The sequence below is a fragment of the Sciurus vulgaris genome (genome assembly GCF_902686455.1).
Source record: "Sciurus vulgaris genome assembly, chromosome: 9".
NCBI classification, from domain to species: domain Eukaryota; kingdom Metazoa; phylum Chordata; class Mammalia; order Rodentia; family Sciuridae; genus Sciurus; species Sciurus vulgaris.
Genome location: NC_136469.1, coordinates 28,240,134 through 28,258,828, shown reverse-complemented (window position 1 = coordinate 28,258,828; position 18,695 = coordinate 28,240,134). Strand labels below are relative to the sequence as shown.

At 42.7% G+C, this 18,695-nt stretch overlaps 1 protein-coding gene across 10 annotated transcripts in view; it reads right to left on the bottom strand.

Moving 5' to 3' along the window:
• DCLK2 (doublecortin like kinase 2) overlaps window positions 1-18,695 on the bottom strand; it is a 155,319-nt gene that overhangs the window by 21,074 nt on the left and 115,550 nt on the right. For 7 of the 10 annotated variants that reach the window (XR_013766254.1, XR_013766255.1, XM_079154197.1 and 4 more), the window contains 5 exons: window positions 13,733-13,808; window positions 12,537-12,645; window positions 10,921-10,978; window positions 1,485-1,604; window positions 1,140-1,286 (listed from right to left, as the gene is read on the bottom strand). Coding sequence is in view for 8 of the 10 variants with exons in the window: in XM_079154197.1 (XP_079010323.1) it covers window positions 1,140-1,286; window positions 1,485-1,604; window positions 10,921-10,978; window positions 12,537-12,645; window positions 13,733-13,808 (510 nt within the window). In the remaining 2 variants the exon portion in view is untranslated. The remainder of the gene's footprint in view (window positions 1-1,139; window positions 1,287-1,484; window positions 1,605-10,920; window positions 10,979-12,536; window positions 12,646-13,732; window positions 13,809-18,695) is intronic. The other 3 variants (XM_079154194.1, XM_079154196.1, XM_079154193.1) reach the window with 2 other exon arrangements.

Here is an 18,695-nt window from a genome sequence, read left to right as displayed (position 1 = left end):
GAGGCAAGTCTGAACTGCTGAGGACAAACCTGTGTTTGGATTGACATGGTACAAAACACTCAAATAAGCTCATCTCCTGAGCAACAAGTACAATACTCAGCCCCAAAAGGTGAGAGAAGTCAATTGTCTAACGTGTATTTAGAGGGATGTGTGTGTGCAAAACCCCAGAAGCTTCTCTAAACTCCCTCTGCAATGTGATCACAGGACTGGCTCCCCACCAGCAAGCTGTTTAGCTCTCAAGGCCCACTGTGAGATGAGTCATAACAGGAGAGGAGGCTGGAAAGGTAGACTGGGACCAGCTTATGAAGGTCCCCCCAAGTGCCACAGCAATAAATAAGGCTTTTCCTCCTGTAGAACAGTACAATAATGACACTTTTAAGGAAAATTAGCATCTCTTGGTCTCAATTTCCACATTGTAAAACTGAGATTGGATGATTTCCAAAATTCTCTCCCATACTTAAATGAACCTCCAAGTTTCTACTTTGGTCTCCTATGAACCACTACTTCCTTCTCCAATATTTTTACAGAAGTTTTGCCCCATAAAATAGATTTCCTGCTCTTCTTTCTTCAGTCAATATCACTGCTATAGTTCGGATGTTGAATGTTCACTGAGGGTCAATGTGTTAAAGGGTACAGGGAGATGGCAGGACCTTTAGGAGGTGGGCTTTGTGAAAGGAAGATCCACAGGTCATTATGGAGTGTGCCCCTGAAGGGGATTCTGGGGACCCCAGCTCCTTCTTCCTCTCTTTGCTTCCTCTGCCACATGGTCCCCACAATTGCCAGTTGGAGACCCAAAGCAGTAGGTCCATCTGATCTTGTATTGGAACCTCCAAAACCATGAGCCAAAATAAAACTTGACTCTTCATAAATTAATCATATCATATGTGTCATTAAAGTAACCTGAAGTTAACTAATTTATCATCAAACTATAAATGAAAATCAAAAACAAATGAAAGTCAATCAAAACATCTAATGTCTGGTAAACAGTAAATGCAAATCAGTTCAAGAACCTCAGTATTTTAAGGTCACTGACTTGAGTCTTGCTGCAGGACTGGTTCAGACCCTAGTGCGTCACTGCTTACTTGCACAGGATGAGCGTGTTAAAGGACAAGTGGTATGAGGTGAAACAGAAGACGTACCAAGAGGTTCTCTGGCTTGATGTCTCTGTGCACGATGCTGAGGCCATGGAGGTACCTGAGGGCGTTGGCCAGGTTATACACCATGGCGCTGCCATCTCTCTCCGTGTACTTGGTCGAAGACGTAATCGCATCAAAGAGATCTCCACCCTGAAGGATATGGAAGAGAACACAGCGAAACATCAGCAGTGCAGGCCACCAAAGGCCAGAAAGGGGGCCAGGGTCTGGGGCAGATGAAGTGCCACTAAAACTGATGACTGTAAATAAGGAAAGTCACAGGCAGCAAGGCCCTCCAGGAGCACTGTGAAATCCTGAGATCAGGAACCGAGAAACTCTCCATCCTCTCACCTTGACCAGTTCCATCACCAGAAAGAGCTCAGTGGCCGTTTCCATCTCCTCGAGGAGCATGATGATGTTGGGGTGTTTCACTCTGCGCAGTATTGACACTTCGTTCTCAATCAGGTGTTCCTGTCAAATGAAGGGTGCAGAGAGGGTCAGAGCCCACAGCACCCTCTGCTCTGTCCCTGTGGACAACACTCGGTCGACAGACCCGAGGCCAAGGAGGCATCTCTTGACACACAGACAACCATGCCCCTGCCTACTCAGCTCCTACAGGACAGGACAGGTCAGTGTGGATATCTTATTGCCACTACCAAAAAGAACCAGACCTCTGGAGGTGAACCAGAGGGTCTCAGAGGGGCTGCTCTGGAACAAAGCATGTTGCTTCCACTCCTCGAAGAGAACATGGGCATACAGACAGCACTGAGCTTTGCAAGTCAGCAGGATCACTTTAATTACAGTGTATACTCCAAAGTAAGGATGAGGCATACAGCTGGACTCGGTGGCACACGCCTGTAATCCCAGCAACTCAGGAGGCTGAGGCAGGAGGATCATAAGTTCAAAGCCAGCCTCAGCAACTTAACAAGGCTGTAAGCAATTTAGGGAGACCCTATTTCAACATAAATAAAAGGGCCTGGGAATGTGGCTCAGTGATTAAGCACCCCTGGGTTTAATCCCCCACAAGCCCTCTCCTACCCGTCCCCCAAAAAAGACAAGGCATCAAGGCACATAGGAAAACTTGGTAAACTTATGGCACATAACATCTGGCATTAAACATTTTTAGTTTTCAACCATTACCAATATGAATTTTAATTCCGTGCTGAAATCCACAAAAAAAGAAACTTCCTCCCTTTATGACTGGATATGAAATCATTCTCCAGATGGGTGGTCCTTCTCATCTTGTATTTCAGAAATCTGAAAACACAGTGCCACGGGGACCACTACTCTCATTTTAACCCTAATTGATCCTCTGGAAATGCCACCCGATTATTGGCCCTGATGAGTAATGCAATTGGGCTCATGCTAGAGCAAAATGTTTACTTACAGAATTAAGGAATTATTCTCAGGACATGAAGCCATGAATCATGAGCAATGATTGCTTTATTTTAAATGAGACATGAAAACCCTTGGTAATACCACGTTTGTTGATCCTCATTAACTTCAATGATGAATTATTTTGAATTTACAGAGTGCTCTATAAAATGTGTTAATTGCTTTTTAACCACATTCTAGGTATTCAAACAGGATAGCTTTTTACATAAAATGTACCTTATAAGAAATATCATTCACCACCTAACCACACATGTACACACACATCTATACAGATATGTGCATATATATCACTCACATTGCTCTTCTGCCTTTACCATTATGAATCTCAGCGCTAAAATGAGTGTTCTGATCTGATAGTATTTTATCCCTAGTTAGGATATTGTCCATGGTGCCTCTCTTGTCTTTGTGTATCCATGTATATATGTATTTTTACTCTAAGCTACCTCAAAGCCTTTTTGACAAAAGCTGGAGATGTTAATTATGACAAATAAATAACATACAGAGAAAAACCTCTTGCAAGCTCTTGCATATGGCAAATCGTGTTTCTAGAACATGGAATGCACCATGCTTGTCCAAGAAGTCACTCAGTAAATATTGGCAGATGACAGTACGAATGTTAAGCAGAAGCAGAGGGAAGAAAGGAACCAGCAATCCCTAGGAATCTGCTCACTCTGTCGGGCCTGGTGAGGAGCCTGTGTCATGTTTCAACTCTTCATCCTGAGACTAGTCCTTGGAAGTAGGAATGCAAACCTAGGTTTCCGGCATCCAAGTCCACATCCCCTGCATTAGGCCTGGCTTCTCAAAGGGGAATGCTTCCATAAAATTCAAGTTGGGATTTTTCTAAATGAAAATGACAGCTACGAAGCTGAAAATATTTAATTCCTTGAAAAGCTAGGAAGAAGCAGTAGCAGCAAACAGACCTGGGGGTGGAGAACCACATCAAGCTTTGGGTGAGAAGAAAAATCTGAAATCTACATAAGAGCAAGGCTGGGAAGTCTCTAAGTTGGAACTCACCGGCATTTCCAAATCTCCCAGAAATGCAGAAGTTCTCAGACCCCAGCAAACCACTGCTGGGAAGGCAGGGACAGGGCCTCCTACCTGTTTCCAAGGACCACTTGTCTAAGTTACAGAACAGCACACTGCAGCAGGTGCCCAGCGCCCTGTCCCTCCCTCGAGGGGCAGCTATGTACACCACGCTTGGGTCACAAAGGAAAGGCTTGGCAAACCTTCCACATTTATTCACACATTTTGAAGCATTTATATCATCTGTGCCACGGGTGTCCCTAGTTGCATTAAAAAAAAGCAGAGTTACATATAAAAGCAAGCAAATGGATTTGTTTCATTCTGATGTAAAGCAGAGACAATGGTAGTTACTATCACTGTAGTAAAATAGGCTTTTTATTTTATGGTGCTGGGGACTGAACCCAGGGTCACTCTACCACTGAGCTACAACCCCAGGCCCCTTTTTTCATTATTATTTTTAATTTTGAGACTGGATTTTTGCTAAGTTGCTGAAGCTGGCCTCAAACTTGCAAACCTCTTGCCTCAGCCTCCCAAGTCACTGGGATTATAGGTGTGCATCACCATGCCCAGTTTAGGCTTTTCATTTTAAAGCTGAATGCATCTATCACTTCAACTCTTCTCCTTTTTCCTTTTCTCCAAAGTTGGAAGAATCTATAAACTTACTTCTCTTCCGAGGCTCTCTGTCTGTGATGTGAATTTACATGTCAAGTAACGCCTACCACCAGAACCTCAAGCAGCTCTCTCAAACTGGAAGTTAAAATAAGATGCCCACCACACAAGCAGAACACAACCCCCAAAGTTATTATCTTTCTCAAAGGCATGTGGAAAGCCGTGGGGGACGTACTGTGAACTTGTCCCAGGGCCACCAGCAGTGTCATGTGTTAAACCGAGAGAGTGCTGTGGCACCACTCTGGGCTCTAAGCAGAGGGAACATTTCTGCTGGAGATGGAGCCGGGAGCTTCTGCTCGTCAACCTCTTCCTCTCCCTGTAAAACTGCCCAGGACCCCGCACTCCCCTTTCTAAGCCAATCACCATCAGAAGCGAACAAAGGCTCTTCCCAGAAACTTCGTGTGCGGACGTTATCTCCCCATTGCTTATGCAACCCATATGCAGTCTGTTTCTAATATTTAAAAGTATTCTCTAATTACATTTTCCAGAGTGTTTCTAATACAGTATGAATCTGACTTTTATCCTGAACAGTATTTCGTACTGAACAGTATTTGATCATCTGCCGCTATTTATGTCAGGGGATTCACGATTCCGACTCCAAACAGTTTACCTGTGCATCATTTCGTGGCAGTGTTCCACAGTTTGGCAAGAGGGTAAATGACAAAGAAAACTGGCAGCCTGGCAAAGGACACAGCCTTACCTTTGACCGTGGCAATTTTATTTATTTATTTAGTTTTGGTACCAGGGATTGAACCCACTTAACCACTGAGCCACATCCCAGCCCTCTTTTATATTTTTATTTGGAGACAGGGTCTTACTAAGTTGTTTAGGACCTCACTAAGTTGCTGAGATTGACTTTGAACTTGTTATCCCCCTGCCTTAGCTGTCCGAGTTGCTGGGATTATAGGGGTGGCCACTGTGCCCAATGGTGATGGCAATTTAAAAAAAAAAAAAAAAGATTTTTTTTGTTGTTGTTGTAGATGGACACAATACCTTTTTAAATTTGTTTTTATGTGGTACTGAGGATTGAACCCAGTGCCTCCCATGTGCTAAGCAAGCACCCTGCCACTGAGCTACAGCCCCAGTCCTGCAAGGCGATTTTTAACGCACAAGGAGAGACAGAGAAACAGCAACAATTCTCCCCAAACTAATCCTCTTTTCTCATCCCTTCCCAGCCTCACAAACAGTCCTTTCCTCCTGCTTTCTCTCTCACTGGTCATCCCCAGCAGAATGGGAAATCCCACCCATTTGATGTTTTCTCCCTCATCTTCTAAGACATCCCGTCGCTCACCAGTTCCTGCCCACCCACCTCAGCAGCCTCAATCCATCCATGCACCTCTCTCTACCCCTCCTGCCAACGTCTCACCTTCTAGGCATTTGCACAGGTGATTTTCTATCTGGACCTTTTTCCACCTCTTGTGAGGACTCCTATCTATTCCTAAGGACCAGACTGGATCTCACCTCCTCTGAGTGCTATCAAGTACTAAGGAAAGCCTCATCTGCTCAGCAGGGCGGCTTAGATGACCCTCTCACATGCTCTCACTGTCCCCTGCTCCGCACCACTCAGTCTACTTCCACTGTCTTCCAGGGGTCTGTGTGCTTCCCCTGGAACTGAGGGCGCATGCTCCAGCTACTAACACACAGCAGGTACCGAAGCGCTTGTGTGAATGATCACACACTTCACGCACTCCTCCCGCTCAACACTGGCTGTGCAGCTGGCACCTGTTCTGCGTAGTAAACACCACTCAGGACAATAGAGCTGAAGAGGGACAATGTTCCAAGCACTGTAAGAATCACTTCTGGATGAACAATGGCCACTTGAAGATACGAAGTACTAATCCTTAAATTTGTAAATATGATTATTATTTGCAAAAAGGGTTTCTGCAGATGTGATTAAGGGCTCTGCAATTTAGAGAGCACCCTGGATTATCTGGACAAACTCTAAATGCCATCACATGTGTCTTCCAAGAAAGAGGCGGGAGATCTCACACAGAAGAGAAGTGACATGGAGATGGAGGCAGACTGCAGTGACACAGGCACAAGCCCAAGAACACCGTCTGTCACCTGAAACTGTTCAGAGGCAAGAGACAGGTTCTCCCCCAGAGGGCAGTATGGATTTCTGACTTGTGGCCTCCAAACTGTGAAAGAATAATTTTTTGTTGTTTTAAGCCACCAAGAATGTGGTAATTTATTCTAAATAGCCTCAGAAAACGAATGCAATGTACTTTGGGATCTGTGTACGTACTCTCTGGGTCTGTGTTTGTCAGCTTTGCATTGCTGTGGCCAAAATACCTGACAAGACAACTCAGAAGAGGGAAAAGTTTCTTTTGGCTCATGGTTTCAGAGAGTTAGTCCACGGTGGACTGACTCCACTGCTCTGGGCCCAAGACGAGGCAGGACATCATGGTGGAAGGGCCTGACTGAGGGAAGCTATCCACTCATAATGGCTGGAAAGCAGAGGATGGAGGTGGTGCAGGGAAGATGAACCCTTCCAGAGCACACCCCCAGGGGCCCGCCTCCTCCAGCCATGCCCCACCTCTCCACAACTGCCACCCAGTTAGTCCATTCATTCAAACGAGGATGGTCTGATGAGGTTACAGCTCCCATAATCTAATCAGTTCATCTCAGAATACTCCTGCATTAACAAGAGGTTTAGGGGAACATCTCTTATCCAAACCATAACATTCCACCCTTGGGTTCCAAAAGCTCATGTTCCTCTCAGAATGCAAAATGCATTTAGCTCACCTCCAAGAGTCCCCAAAGTCTAACAGTTCAAAGTCTAAGTTCAAAGGCTCCTCTGAAACTCAAGGCAATCTCTTGACTGTAAAATCAAGGCAAGTTACATGTATCCAACATCCAAAGGCACAGAGGTGACATTCCCATTCCAAAAGGAAAGAAGAGAGGCATACAGAGAAAGGATGGTACCAAAACCCAGCCAGGAAACCAGGTCCCATGACTCCACACACAACATGGAGGGCACATGGTGGGATACACCCTCCAAAGGACTTGGGCAGCCTCGCCCCTTTGGCCTGGCTGGCTGCAGTATTCATGGCCTCTCTCTTAACTTGGTTCTCTCAGCTTCCTGGCTGCCATGAACGGAGCACCGCTTTTCCACTCCACCCTCCAGCCGCGAGGTTTTCCTCTCCTTGGCCCCAGAGCAGTTGACTCAGACAAGCCTTGAACTCAACCTCTGAAAATGTGAGCCCAAATAAACCTCGCCTCCTCTAAGTTGTTCTTTTCAGGTACTTGGGTCACAGTGATGCAAAGCTGACCAACACGGGGCTCATAACATGTAGGTGACGAACGGAAAACAGTATCATGGAAGGGAAAGAAGGACCCATCTAAGTACTGTAACAGAAAGCCCGCGCTTCATTCACAGTGGAGAGTCAATAAGTATTTATTTAGAATGAAAGAAAATATGAAAACGAAGAATCCTTGGCCTTCACAAACCCACAGCCTTCTCAAGGCCTCCTTAAGCCTGGTCCTAAGGCAGATCTTGCAATGACCGCCTACTTAGAAGGACCGAACCGGCTTTGTGTCCTCTGAGCCTCTGTCCAGCTGTACTGGCTACCTCGCAAGCTTTCCTTCCACTGCTGCCTACTGAAATCCTACCACGGTTCCAGGGCCAGCTTGACTGCTCCCTGCTTTAGGGCATTTTCACTGGTCACCCACTTCTCTCCCACACGCTTCCTGTGAACTCCCATAACTCTGCAGAGCTGGTGATAATTCATCTGTTAAATCATCCTTTCCTGGCCAGTGTCTTGCACATACAACACACACACACACCAAGTTTTAGGTAAATTAGTAAATTAACCTAATAATGCTCATGTATATTCAAGAAAACCAAACAGAAGGCAAGAGAGATGAGAATTTTTCCCAGGTTCTTTTTACCACGAAGAAATCAACAAATTGAACTCAGAGGCAGATTGGCAATGTGTAGGTAAACAGCCCAAATTCCAGCCACTGCTCTGCCTCTGTGACTTCTGGGAAGTTATTTAATCTGAAGTTCTGCTTCCTTATCTGTAAAAGCTCATGCAGATGTTTGGTGTCATTGAAAGCAATGTACAAAGTTCCGATACATCCACGCTGGGATAAAAAATATATTTTAAATAATGGCACATATTTTCAGCATAATTAACTTTCTGTGTACAACCCATAAGGCAGCAGTAACCAACAATACTTAAGAATAGTGGCTCAATGCACCCCTACACTTTTTTTTAAAAAATGAATCACCTAGATCATTTTTATCTGAAAATAAAATTTCAGCCAGGCACAGTGGTACTGGTCTGTAATGACAGTGACCTGGGAAACTGAGGCAGGAGGAACACAAGTTCAAGGTCAGCCTTGGCAACTTAGTGAGGCCCTGTCTCAAAAAAGGGCTGGGATGTTACTCTGTTCCCAGTATTGCAAAAACAGATAAATAAGTAAAATATAAAAATTTCATGGTAAAAAAATCTGACTTCTTTATAACAAATCAAGTTTTAAAACCATAATTTGATACAGTCTTAACGTGAAAATAGTTGTTCAAAGAAGCAAAAGGTAAAGATGGAAATAAGCAGATGGGTATGAATTATAAAAACAGAGTGACGCTCAATACAAGAGAAAGACAAGACCCCAGGGTTCAAATTACCCCTTTGTCTCAGCACATAGCACAGCAGACTAAATGTTTTAGTACATGAAGATCTTTCTTCAACTACAAAAATAGCTGCTTAAATTTTAATCAGGTAAACAATATTCTTACCACAGCAATTCTTTTTTTTTAAATTTAAAAAAAAATGCTCATATAGTTGTATAGAACCTGGCTCCCCAAATTATTAAACATTCTGCTTAAATCACACAACAGATGGAAAAAGCAATAGTCACATATGGGAAAAGGCTATCCCCAGTGAAAAAACTAATAATAGTGTTAGAGTAAGTGAAAGCACATAAGTTTGAAGTAAATACTAAAAAGGAGACACTCTGCCATCTTTGCTGACCCTCCCAGAGTGGAGGCGGGGAGTGACTGACAAATTTGCCCCATGGCTTTTCTACTTCAGGGACTCTGAGAAGATTTTTCTAAAACTATATCACAACATTTTAAGTTTTCTCTAAGAAATACACAATTTTGCAGATGTCCAGTGAAGACTAGTTTGGGAGTTCCATAAATATAAAACCACTATCGCGTGAATCCTGTTAATCATGAAGTCTACACTCCTCTGGAGTAATAACAATGTTAACACGTGGGCGGGGGATGCCACTCAGTGTATCATGTACGAGGTCCTCAGTTTGATCCCAAGCACCCCACCCCACCCTGCAAACAAAACCTTCTTATATACTGGCACTTTTCTACATGTTTTCCATCCCTTGATTCAATCATTACAACTAACCTAATGTTTTAGTTATTATTGGTAAATATATTTTAAAGGAAAAATACATACCCCCACCCCTTTTCTGCAAGAAGAGGCAGAGCCAGGATTAAACTTTATATATTCTGGCTCTACAGTAACTTGTCCAACAGGAATACAATGTGATCAATATTTGTAATTATAAATTTTCTAATAGCCACATTAAAATATTAAAAGCAGGTAAAATTAATTTAAAAAACATAACAACCCAATATATCCAAAATATTATGTGATCATTCAATCAAATATCTTCATATTTGAAATATGTTATTCTTTTTCATAGCACTAAGTCTTCAAAATATGGTGTGTTTTTTCCACCCACTGCACATTTCAGTTCACACTGGCCTCACTTCAAGTCTCTGAGCTCCTGTGTTGGACACCATAGCTCTAGACCAGCCAGCTCTCTTACATGACATGCTACCTACCAGGAAGGAATCTATGAAGTTGATGTAATCACTGCCAGCAAATATTTGTTTTTTCAAACAAAGTTAAAGTGTCAGTACTCTAAACATTTCATCAGTTCATCTTTTCCCACCCCAGTAAGAGAGTTGGGACAGGATAAAAAATGTCCCTCATGTTGACAATATGGTTCTGCACAGTGTTGATGTACATCTTCACCAGGATTTGTTCCAATCTTTTCAAGGAAAAAGATACATATAGCCAGCACCCCCAGCACACACAGATAGGGTTTCCCTGAGGGGCAAATTTCATTCATGACCACGAAAATAAAAATAACGTTTTCCTCTGGGGAGAAGTTTGAGCAGATTTGCTAGCAGCTCCCTCCTCAGGCTGGGGTGTCCTGAGCCTGGGCATCTTCAGATCAGACACAAAACCACGGTGTGTGCAGCTTTCGACGGGGCCCCTTCCTATCACTTCCATGGAACTTGGGAGTTGAGGGGAAACAAAGCAAACATGAAGTTCATGCTGCCTGCTGCACCATGAGCAGCAAAGTCTGCTGTTCGACCCAAGCAGGGTCTTCAACCAGCCCTATGAAGCTGGAAGACTACTGGAAGCTTGAACTTGAACTCTCAGACCCCTCATGGTTCATAAAGTACCTCTTGAAAGTTGCTGGAGTTTTTACTAGGCATCATCCAGAGAAGAGAAATTGTATTTTCTATAGTCAGAACCAAAATCAAATCAATTTACTGTTTTAGGATTAACATTTCTGACAAACAGCAGGAAAAACCATCCGACTGCTTTCCCCACTGTTACTGGGGGTCTATTCCTATTATGATGGTCTTGCCAAACCTTCCTCCTTCTAAATATCTCTTCACATTATTTCAGTTTCTTTTATGAAGCAGTTATGCATGCCATACCTTTCCACAACACTTGGCTTTATCTATGATCTTCAGAGCAAATTCCTTTCCAGTGGACCTAGGAATAATCAGAGTAGGACCATTAATGACATGCATCCTAGATACCATCCTTCCTAATTTCCCACACAGACTTCCCCAAGCACAGACTTGGGGAATAATGCTTAGCTGCTTCCTCTGTGCATCAAAGACAAATGCCTAGAGGAGAAAGGTACTTGAAATAGAAAACAAAATAAAATCCCAAACCACAATGCATAGTAACTCAATCTCCTTTTATAAATATTATTATTAGTATTAACTCATATTTGAAGTGTTTAAATTCTGTTGTATTAGAGCGAGACAAGAATCATTTTTCCCCACTTAAATCTCAAGAGATTTCTCTTAAGAAACAGAATAAAATTGAGAAAACAGATCACGTTAACAAAAAAAAAAAAAATTATAATTAATGTATCTTTACATTAATACATTTGTCACATGAGCCTATACTTCAAAACTGGAAAGTTGCCCCAGACTTTCATTATCAATTTTCCAGCCAACACTTCAGCTAGGATCTGGCCTTATCATTCACACCGTTAAGTGGCTGTATCTGCCACCAAAGAGATTATTTACTTGGACACAAGAGTCTTGATGTTGTTATAAAATTTTTAATCACTTTTAATATGATTTAATCTGAATATATCAAAAAGTACTGAACTGCAAACAGCTCAAGGAAGACCCCTGTGGCATTTACGGAGCATGCCCATTCTCTCCAGTACAGCGGCTTCTGCTAGGCAGTTGGGGGACATACTGATGAGGCCCGGCCTGGAAGATGAACTTTTATTTAAATAGCTTCCCTCATATTATAAACCAAACCCTGACTTGTATTTCTAACAAGTCCTTAGCAGTCACATATTAGATGTTTGACTGGTTACATAGGTGGCAATCTGTCTAACAGAGCTAAGTAAGGATGCTCAGAGAACAGGGGTCAGCTGTGTACCAGAACAAGGCCCAGTGAAGCTTCCCTGGAGGTGAAACTGTAGCTACCAGACTCTAGAAAATTCCCCACAAACAATAAAAATTAACCACTTGGAACAGGTAGGATTGTGGTCTATAACCACAAAAATTTTAATCTGAGTCTTTTCTGGTTTTAATATTGTTTACCAAAGTCCTGGAACAGGCAAAAGTGGGCTGATTCTAATCTTAAATAAAGGCAAAGCTCATATGTCCTGAGGCCTATGGATTAAGTACTACCTGCAAGGATTGTGATGGGAATTAAATGAAATCATACAAGGGCAGACTGAGAACAGTACCTGGCACAGGTAAGTGTTATGGGAGTTTCTTTTACTTTTTCTTTTTTTCTTTTCCAATTAAATGATTTATTCTTCCCTATTCCTCTCTGGCTCATGGATGAGACCCGATACAGCTCTCAGCCCAAATGCACACAAAACAGTTTCACACTCTACTTGTATACACGTGTTTTTTCTTGTCAGTCTGTGGACATGTCAAATAGCTAGTCCCCAAGGTAGACTCTTTCAGGAAGGGGAAAAGAGACCTCCTAGGAAGGTCTCAGTTCATTAAGAACAAACTCCAAAGGAGAGCCGTAGGTGTAGATGAACCCAGAACCCTCACGGCCCACTCACCTGTCCATGCATTCTTTGACTACTGCAAAATTGCCATCACCAATGACCTTCCCAATTTTGTATTTCTCCAGAAGAGTTGATGATTCAGAGCACCTGTTTCCATTCACGCCTGCAAAAAGGATAAAAGCAACTCTAAAGGAAATATCAGCATTTTGTATTGATCCTTACCTATTTCTAAAATATTAAACTGCAAGGCATTATATTTCTAAATCTATGGTGAAGCTAAAGAAAATCTCTTGGCATCTTTTCTAAATAGAATGCCTAAATCACCAATTTCCTTTTGACCTTGTTGGTTGGAATTAGAAACCAACAAAACCAACAAATGTAGCAAATCCTTGAAATATTAGCTGAATTAATGATCAGCTTTGGTTAAAAAGGCAGTCTAACTAGAATTTTTCCTAACTCTTGTCAATGCTCAGGAAAGGGGGAGGAAGAAAAGGGTGGTGGTAGGGATTTAATCTTTAAAAAGTTCAAGATTCCCAGCTTTTTTGATTGTTTGATTTTTGTTTTGTTTTGTTTTGGTACTGGCAATTGAACCCAGAGAAGCTGTACCACTGAGACTTAGTCCTTTTTTTTTTTTTTTTTTTTTTTTTTTTTTTTTACTTTGAGACAGGGTCTTGCTAAATTGCTGAGGGTGTCACTAAGTTGCCCAGACTGGCCTCAAACTTGCAATCTTCCTGCCTCAGCCTCCCAAATTATGGGATTACAGGCATGTACCACTGCAACCAACAAGATACCTCAAAATTTTCTAGTAAAGAAAGTTCTATGCAGGTAAGATGCCTTCCAAAGGCTAATACCTAGCTCAAAGCCTCCTCAAAAAGGTATGTGCAGGACATGGGTTAAGAGACTGCTTGTCACAATGTGTCCAATGCCCAGCACTTAGCAGACATACAATTTTGTTATTTGAGAAAAAGGAAAAGCACTTGGAAATTATGAACAGATCATCATCAAGGAAAAATAAAGGAAGCCCAAGTCTCAACTTTGGAGATGCAATAGCCTAATTAATGACAATGAGGTTTTATTTATACCATGAAGTGACCCCAACCCCACCATCCACTAAGACTAACTGGGATAATAGGTGACGTGACTTCATCCATGTTGTGGAAGAGCACAGTTTGGCACCAGTGGGTTTTGAATGTCTACCAGGTTCATGTGCACAATTTTCTTTATAAAAGTAACGATCAGATTGAAACTACCTTCAGGACTCATGCAACGGTCAAGTTCAGGTCCACCATTCACATTGGAAGAAGATCTGCCATGAGCAGAAATCTGCTGGAAGGGGAGAATGACCGTTACCTATTAGAATACATTCAGAGATCACGGGCTCAGGTACGCTTAGATAATAGACTGTAAAACAAAGATGCAGAAAGAGAGGAAACATTTCCTTTCTTCTCATCTCACCTTTCTTCCTATACACATCACATTAGATCATTTCTTTCTTATGTTTTCAATTCAGATTAGATAGCAGGAAAATTGACATTGCTTTTTGTTGGTTTTGAAACTATGGCTTTTTTATTTATTTATTTATTTTGGTAGAGGGACACAATATCTTTATTTACTTATTTTTATGCAATGCTGAGGATTAAACCCAGTGCCTCACACATGCTAGGCAAGTGCTCTACCCCTGAAGTAGCACTGCCCTGAAACTGAATTACTTTTGACTTCAATGGAATAAAGGAGACTTTATGGCATTGCAGCTGATCATAGTTCTTATCAGTGGTAAAATAAGGTATGAAACTGTAGATACTTCTAACAGCTTCAGTCAAACACCTAGCTCCTACGAGTTCATTTTACTGCCAAACAAAATGTAACAGGTGAACCATTAAACTTTTCAACATTTAACGTTTTCATTTGAGGCAACTCCAAAATTGGTAGCCCTCTATGAGACAATGTTTAAAAGCTAGAAACCAGAGCCCAGAGAGGGGACTTAGGATAGGCCTAGGAGAAAAAAAAAAAAAAACCAAAAAACCAAAAAAAAAAAAAAAAAAAAAAAAAAACCACAATATTCTCTATTCTGTTCCCCACCCACAGCTACCACCCTGCTCAGGACCTCCACTGGCTTCCCTGGCCCCTCACTGGAGATCTCTGGTAGTTGTTAATCTCTCCTCTTTCAGACATTATTGCCAAAGAGACTTTTCCTAGGGGCAGTTATGACCTCACCACCAGGATCCAAGAACCTGTCACCAATAGAATCACCCCAAAATCTTCAACATGGCACTGAGGTCACTTTCTGTCCCCCTATCTGCCTGATCAATATATTTCTTGCCACTTTTCTCATGCATCTCATACTTACATTCACTCAAATAATTTCTTTTTTTTTAAAGTTAAACTTTCTAAGTCTTAATTTTCTGCTTCAAAAATAGAGAAAGCAGCAGCAACCAGCTAGAGATTTGCTAGCAAATAAACTAGCTCATATCTAAAATACAATTTAGCACAGTCACTATAGCATAATGCAAACTCTGCATTAGTTATCAGGACCTTTCTTTAAAATACCTAGCACAGAACCTGGAGAGGAGGGACTGCACGTTTTGAATTGTTGACCACAAAATGGCTGTAAGCGACCTCTGGCTAAAACATTCATTCTGAACTGATTTCCCCTCTAACCCAACTGTTTCTAGATTGAAAATTGTCAAAGAAAAGATCCCCATTAAGCTGCTATGGGTCAAATTCTTAATGGAATAAATGTAAGAATGTAATTTTTCTGGAAAGTGAAATATTGAAAGATAACAAAGATCCCTGCTTGACCCCAGAAAATGGGTGAGATGGACGGTCAATGCCAGGGACTGACAGGGACAGTAATCTGTTGACCTGTAGGTCTAAATCTCCTATCCTGGGTCAGGTAGCCTCACAGTCTCAGGCCATAGCTGGCTGGGTCTGGCATGGACACTGGGCAAGAACTGTCTCCCTTCCACACTCAGGGCCTCAGGACCTCGGGTGGGTGGGTGTGCAGTTCCCACACCCATTGCTGAAGTCCTGAGAGTTGCGTTGGTCCTGGTCCAGCCTGAGGCTTGCTTGCTCTGCTTTCCAGGAAGTAGGTAACACCCCTGCAAGTCCCTTTCTTGATCTGATGTGAGTACTGTTTTGCTGCAACCTGTGCTGTCCTGCCTCATTGCAGCACCGGGAAGGAAGTCCCAGGAGGATGAAACGGCATGCTTCCTCCCAGGAACATGTGCACGTGGAGCCTCCCAGTGTCAGTCATCCAGCTCCTGTGAACCACTGTAACTTTCCCAGTGTTTATTTTGATCAAACCCCGACTCTTACTCTATCCTGATTCCCTGTCCAGCCCAATAATCACAAACCTGGTTTGTGTTTAGGATTCCAGGGAGACAAAAAGCAGAGAGAGAAAGAGACCAGGAAATAGAACAGGTGGTGGAAGCTGGTTCTCTGGCCACAAAAAGAGAATGGCAACTGGGCGGAAGCCTTGAACCTGAGAGGAGGGGGGACCTCGTGGAGGGAGAGGCCTGGGGCCAAGTGAAATGCCACCTCCACGTGTCTAACAAGGGCCTCCCTCAACCATCAGGAAATGCAGCCCTCTTAGCAAATAGCCACGGCAGGAACATGCTCCAAAACTGACTAATGTTTTTGAAAAGTGTTAAACCTCAAGCATTTAAAAATCCTATGTAAAGATAATAAGAGTGACTTATCCAACACATGCCTTTATTTCAAAAATAAGGTTTTCATGCAGAAAATGAAAAGCATGAAAATATAAAGGGGATAATTTTAGTACAGCACAGCTGAACAGTCAGAATTCGACAATTTTCCTTTCTCCCTCCTCACTGTTTAGTAACATCTATAGCAACCACCTGTGCTGTTTTAAAAGCAAGATGGAGTGAGAGGGTTACTACTGCCTAGAAGTTTCCAGTCCTGTGGGGAGACACAGGAACACACTTAAAACACTTCCGTGAAGCCTCCACAGTCCAGGGCAGCTTCTCACGGTCACACATAATGCCAAGGAGCCATGAGAGGGAGTCCTCTTGCCAGGGCATGAACCTGTGCTGTGTCCTTCAGTCACTTGGCTTCTGATCGGGTTCATCTGACTTCCCAGTAATGAAGCCTGGCTCTCCAGAGATACAGAAAAGCTGGGTATTCACCAAGATCCCTGGAAAGGCTGCTGGCAAAAGGGAGGCAGCCCCTGCTAAACACAAGGCAGAGCATTCAGAGTGTGCCAAGACAGAGGCATGCGGACAAAGAGTGAGAAGATGCGGGATGCAGCTCCGACTGCACAGAGTTCTCTTCCTTTCCCATGCAGAATGCTTTCTATTTCCCTCGTGAGAGAATCACTCCCTTACTGAAGCAGGGATTAAATCAGCACCAGAAACATTAAATATGGCTTTTGTGATGAAATCTGTCCCATTTCTTGTTAGAAGGAACAGTTTTTATTAAAATCTCCTACAACGCTAATGCATGTCCCTGCTCCCATCAGCAAGCCCAGAGAGCGTCTCGCCGCGAGGTCCTCAGTAAGCACACAGGGCACGGCAGCATCTGGGCTCTTTCAAGATATCGCCCATCAGGGCTCTTTCAAGATATCGCCCATCATTACCAGTTGGCTCAGAAAGATGGGATTATGTAGGGGTGGGAGGAGAGGGGATGCAACTCCTGGATGGCCAAGGAGCACAGGTGACAGAAAGACCGGGTACTGCTGTTACCCACTTACCCCTCTGGCAACAATAGCTCCATTTTTGTGAGTAAGCAAGGAAGGGAAATGTACCCGAATGCTCTTTTGCTAAGAACATCTTAGAAAAGACTTGAAAACAGCAGAAAAAGCAAGAAGGCGTTCTCAGCTGCCAGCATCATTTGAAAAGGCTTCTGCAGCTGCCGGAGTATGTTCAATGACGACCCCCAGAGGTCTATGCTCTCAGCCAGGACCTTGTGTCAGTGCCCTACGTGAAATTCCTCTGATAAGTGGATTGTGATGATTTCTACAAGACTTAAAATTTAGAGAGGAATGTTAAGTACTACACTAAAAAGGTGAAGCTTTGTTCAGAAATGGGCTTCTCAGAAAAAAAGTAGCAATAATGGTTATTCAAGGCATTGAAGCATGTTACTGACTTCTGAGCAGAGACTGGGCATGACTTCATTTTGTATTTAAAAAAAAACTTGAGCAGAATCTAGGAGCCCTTTGCGTATGGTGAGTTAACGTCCTCAAACGTATTTTGAAGATGACATCACAGTTCACCTGGTAAGTGATCTACATCCAGGGTCGGAAACATTTTCTAACAAGAGCCAGAAAGTAACATTTTAGGCTCTGTGGGTCACATGGTCTCTGTTGCAACTCTGCAACTGAGCAGACAGAGACCATATGCAAAAAAACAAACAAACAAAAAAAAACACACACAGGCAGAGGGCAGAATTTGGCCAACGTGAAAACCCCTGGTCCACATGAACTTTCTTAGGAAAGCTTTTCTTGCAACACAATTTTTACACTGTTCATTTAAACTTCACAACAGAATAACCTTCAGGGTATGGTTGTTGCTATGAAGAGGCAGTTCTCTGCCTGGCTATGTATTAGGACTACCAGGGAAGCTTTAAATAGTTCTACTACCAGGCTGCACCCAAGATTAATTAAGGGTACAGCCCAGGTATCAGCCTTTTCTAAAGCTCCACAGATGATCCAATGTGCAGCCAAGGTGGACATCTGTGGAGGAAGTTGTGGGCAGTTACTGCAATTAATTGTTCGGTTACCATGATTTAAGTTGATTTTTTTGTTTGGTTTTTGGTACCCAGGATTGAATCCAGGGGCACTTAACCACTGGGTCAGATTCCCAGTCCTTTTTTGTATTTTATTTAGACACAGGGCCTAAGTTACCTTAGGGCCTTTCTAAGTTGTGAAGGCTGGTTTTGAACTTGTTATCCTCCTGCCTTAGCCTCCAGAGCTACTGGGATTACAGGTGTGTGCTACTTCACCTGGCATGATTTAAATTGTGTCACTCATCAATAGTCTAAGCAATGTAAGTCATCTACAGCCAAACAATAATCTTTGCTTCGTAAGAAAAGGAAAGAAAATACCTTATGGTTTATTGAATGCCTACTTTAGCCAAATCCCGAAATAAGTCCATGAATTAGTCATTGTCAGCATCTCCACTGACCAGTGAAGAAGCCAAATCTTAACTCTCCCAAACACAACAGCAAAGGTGAAGTCAGAATCCAAACCCAGGTCTA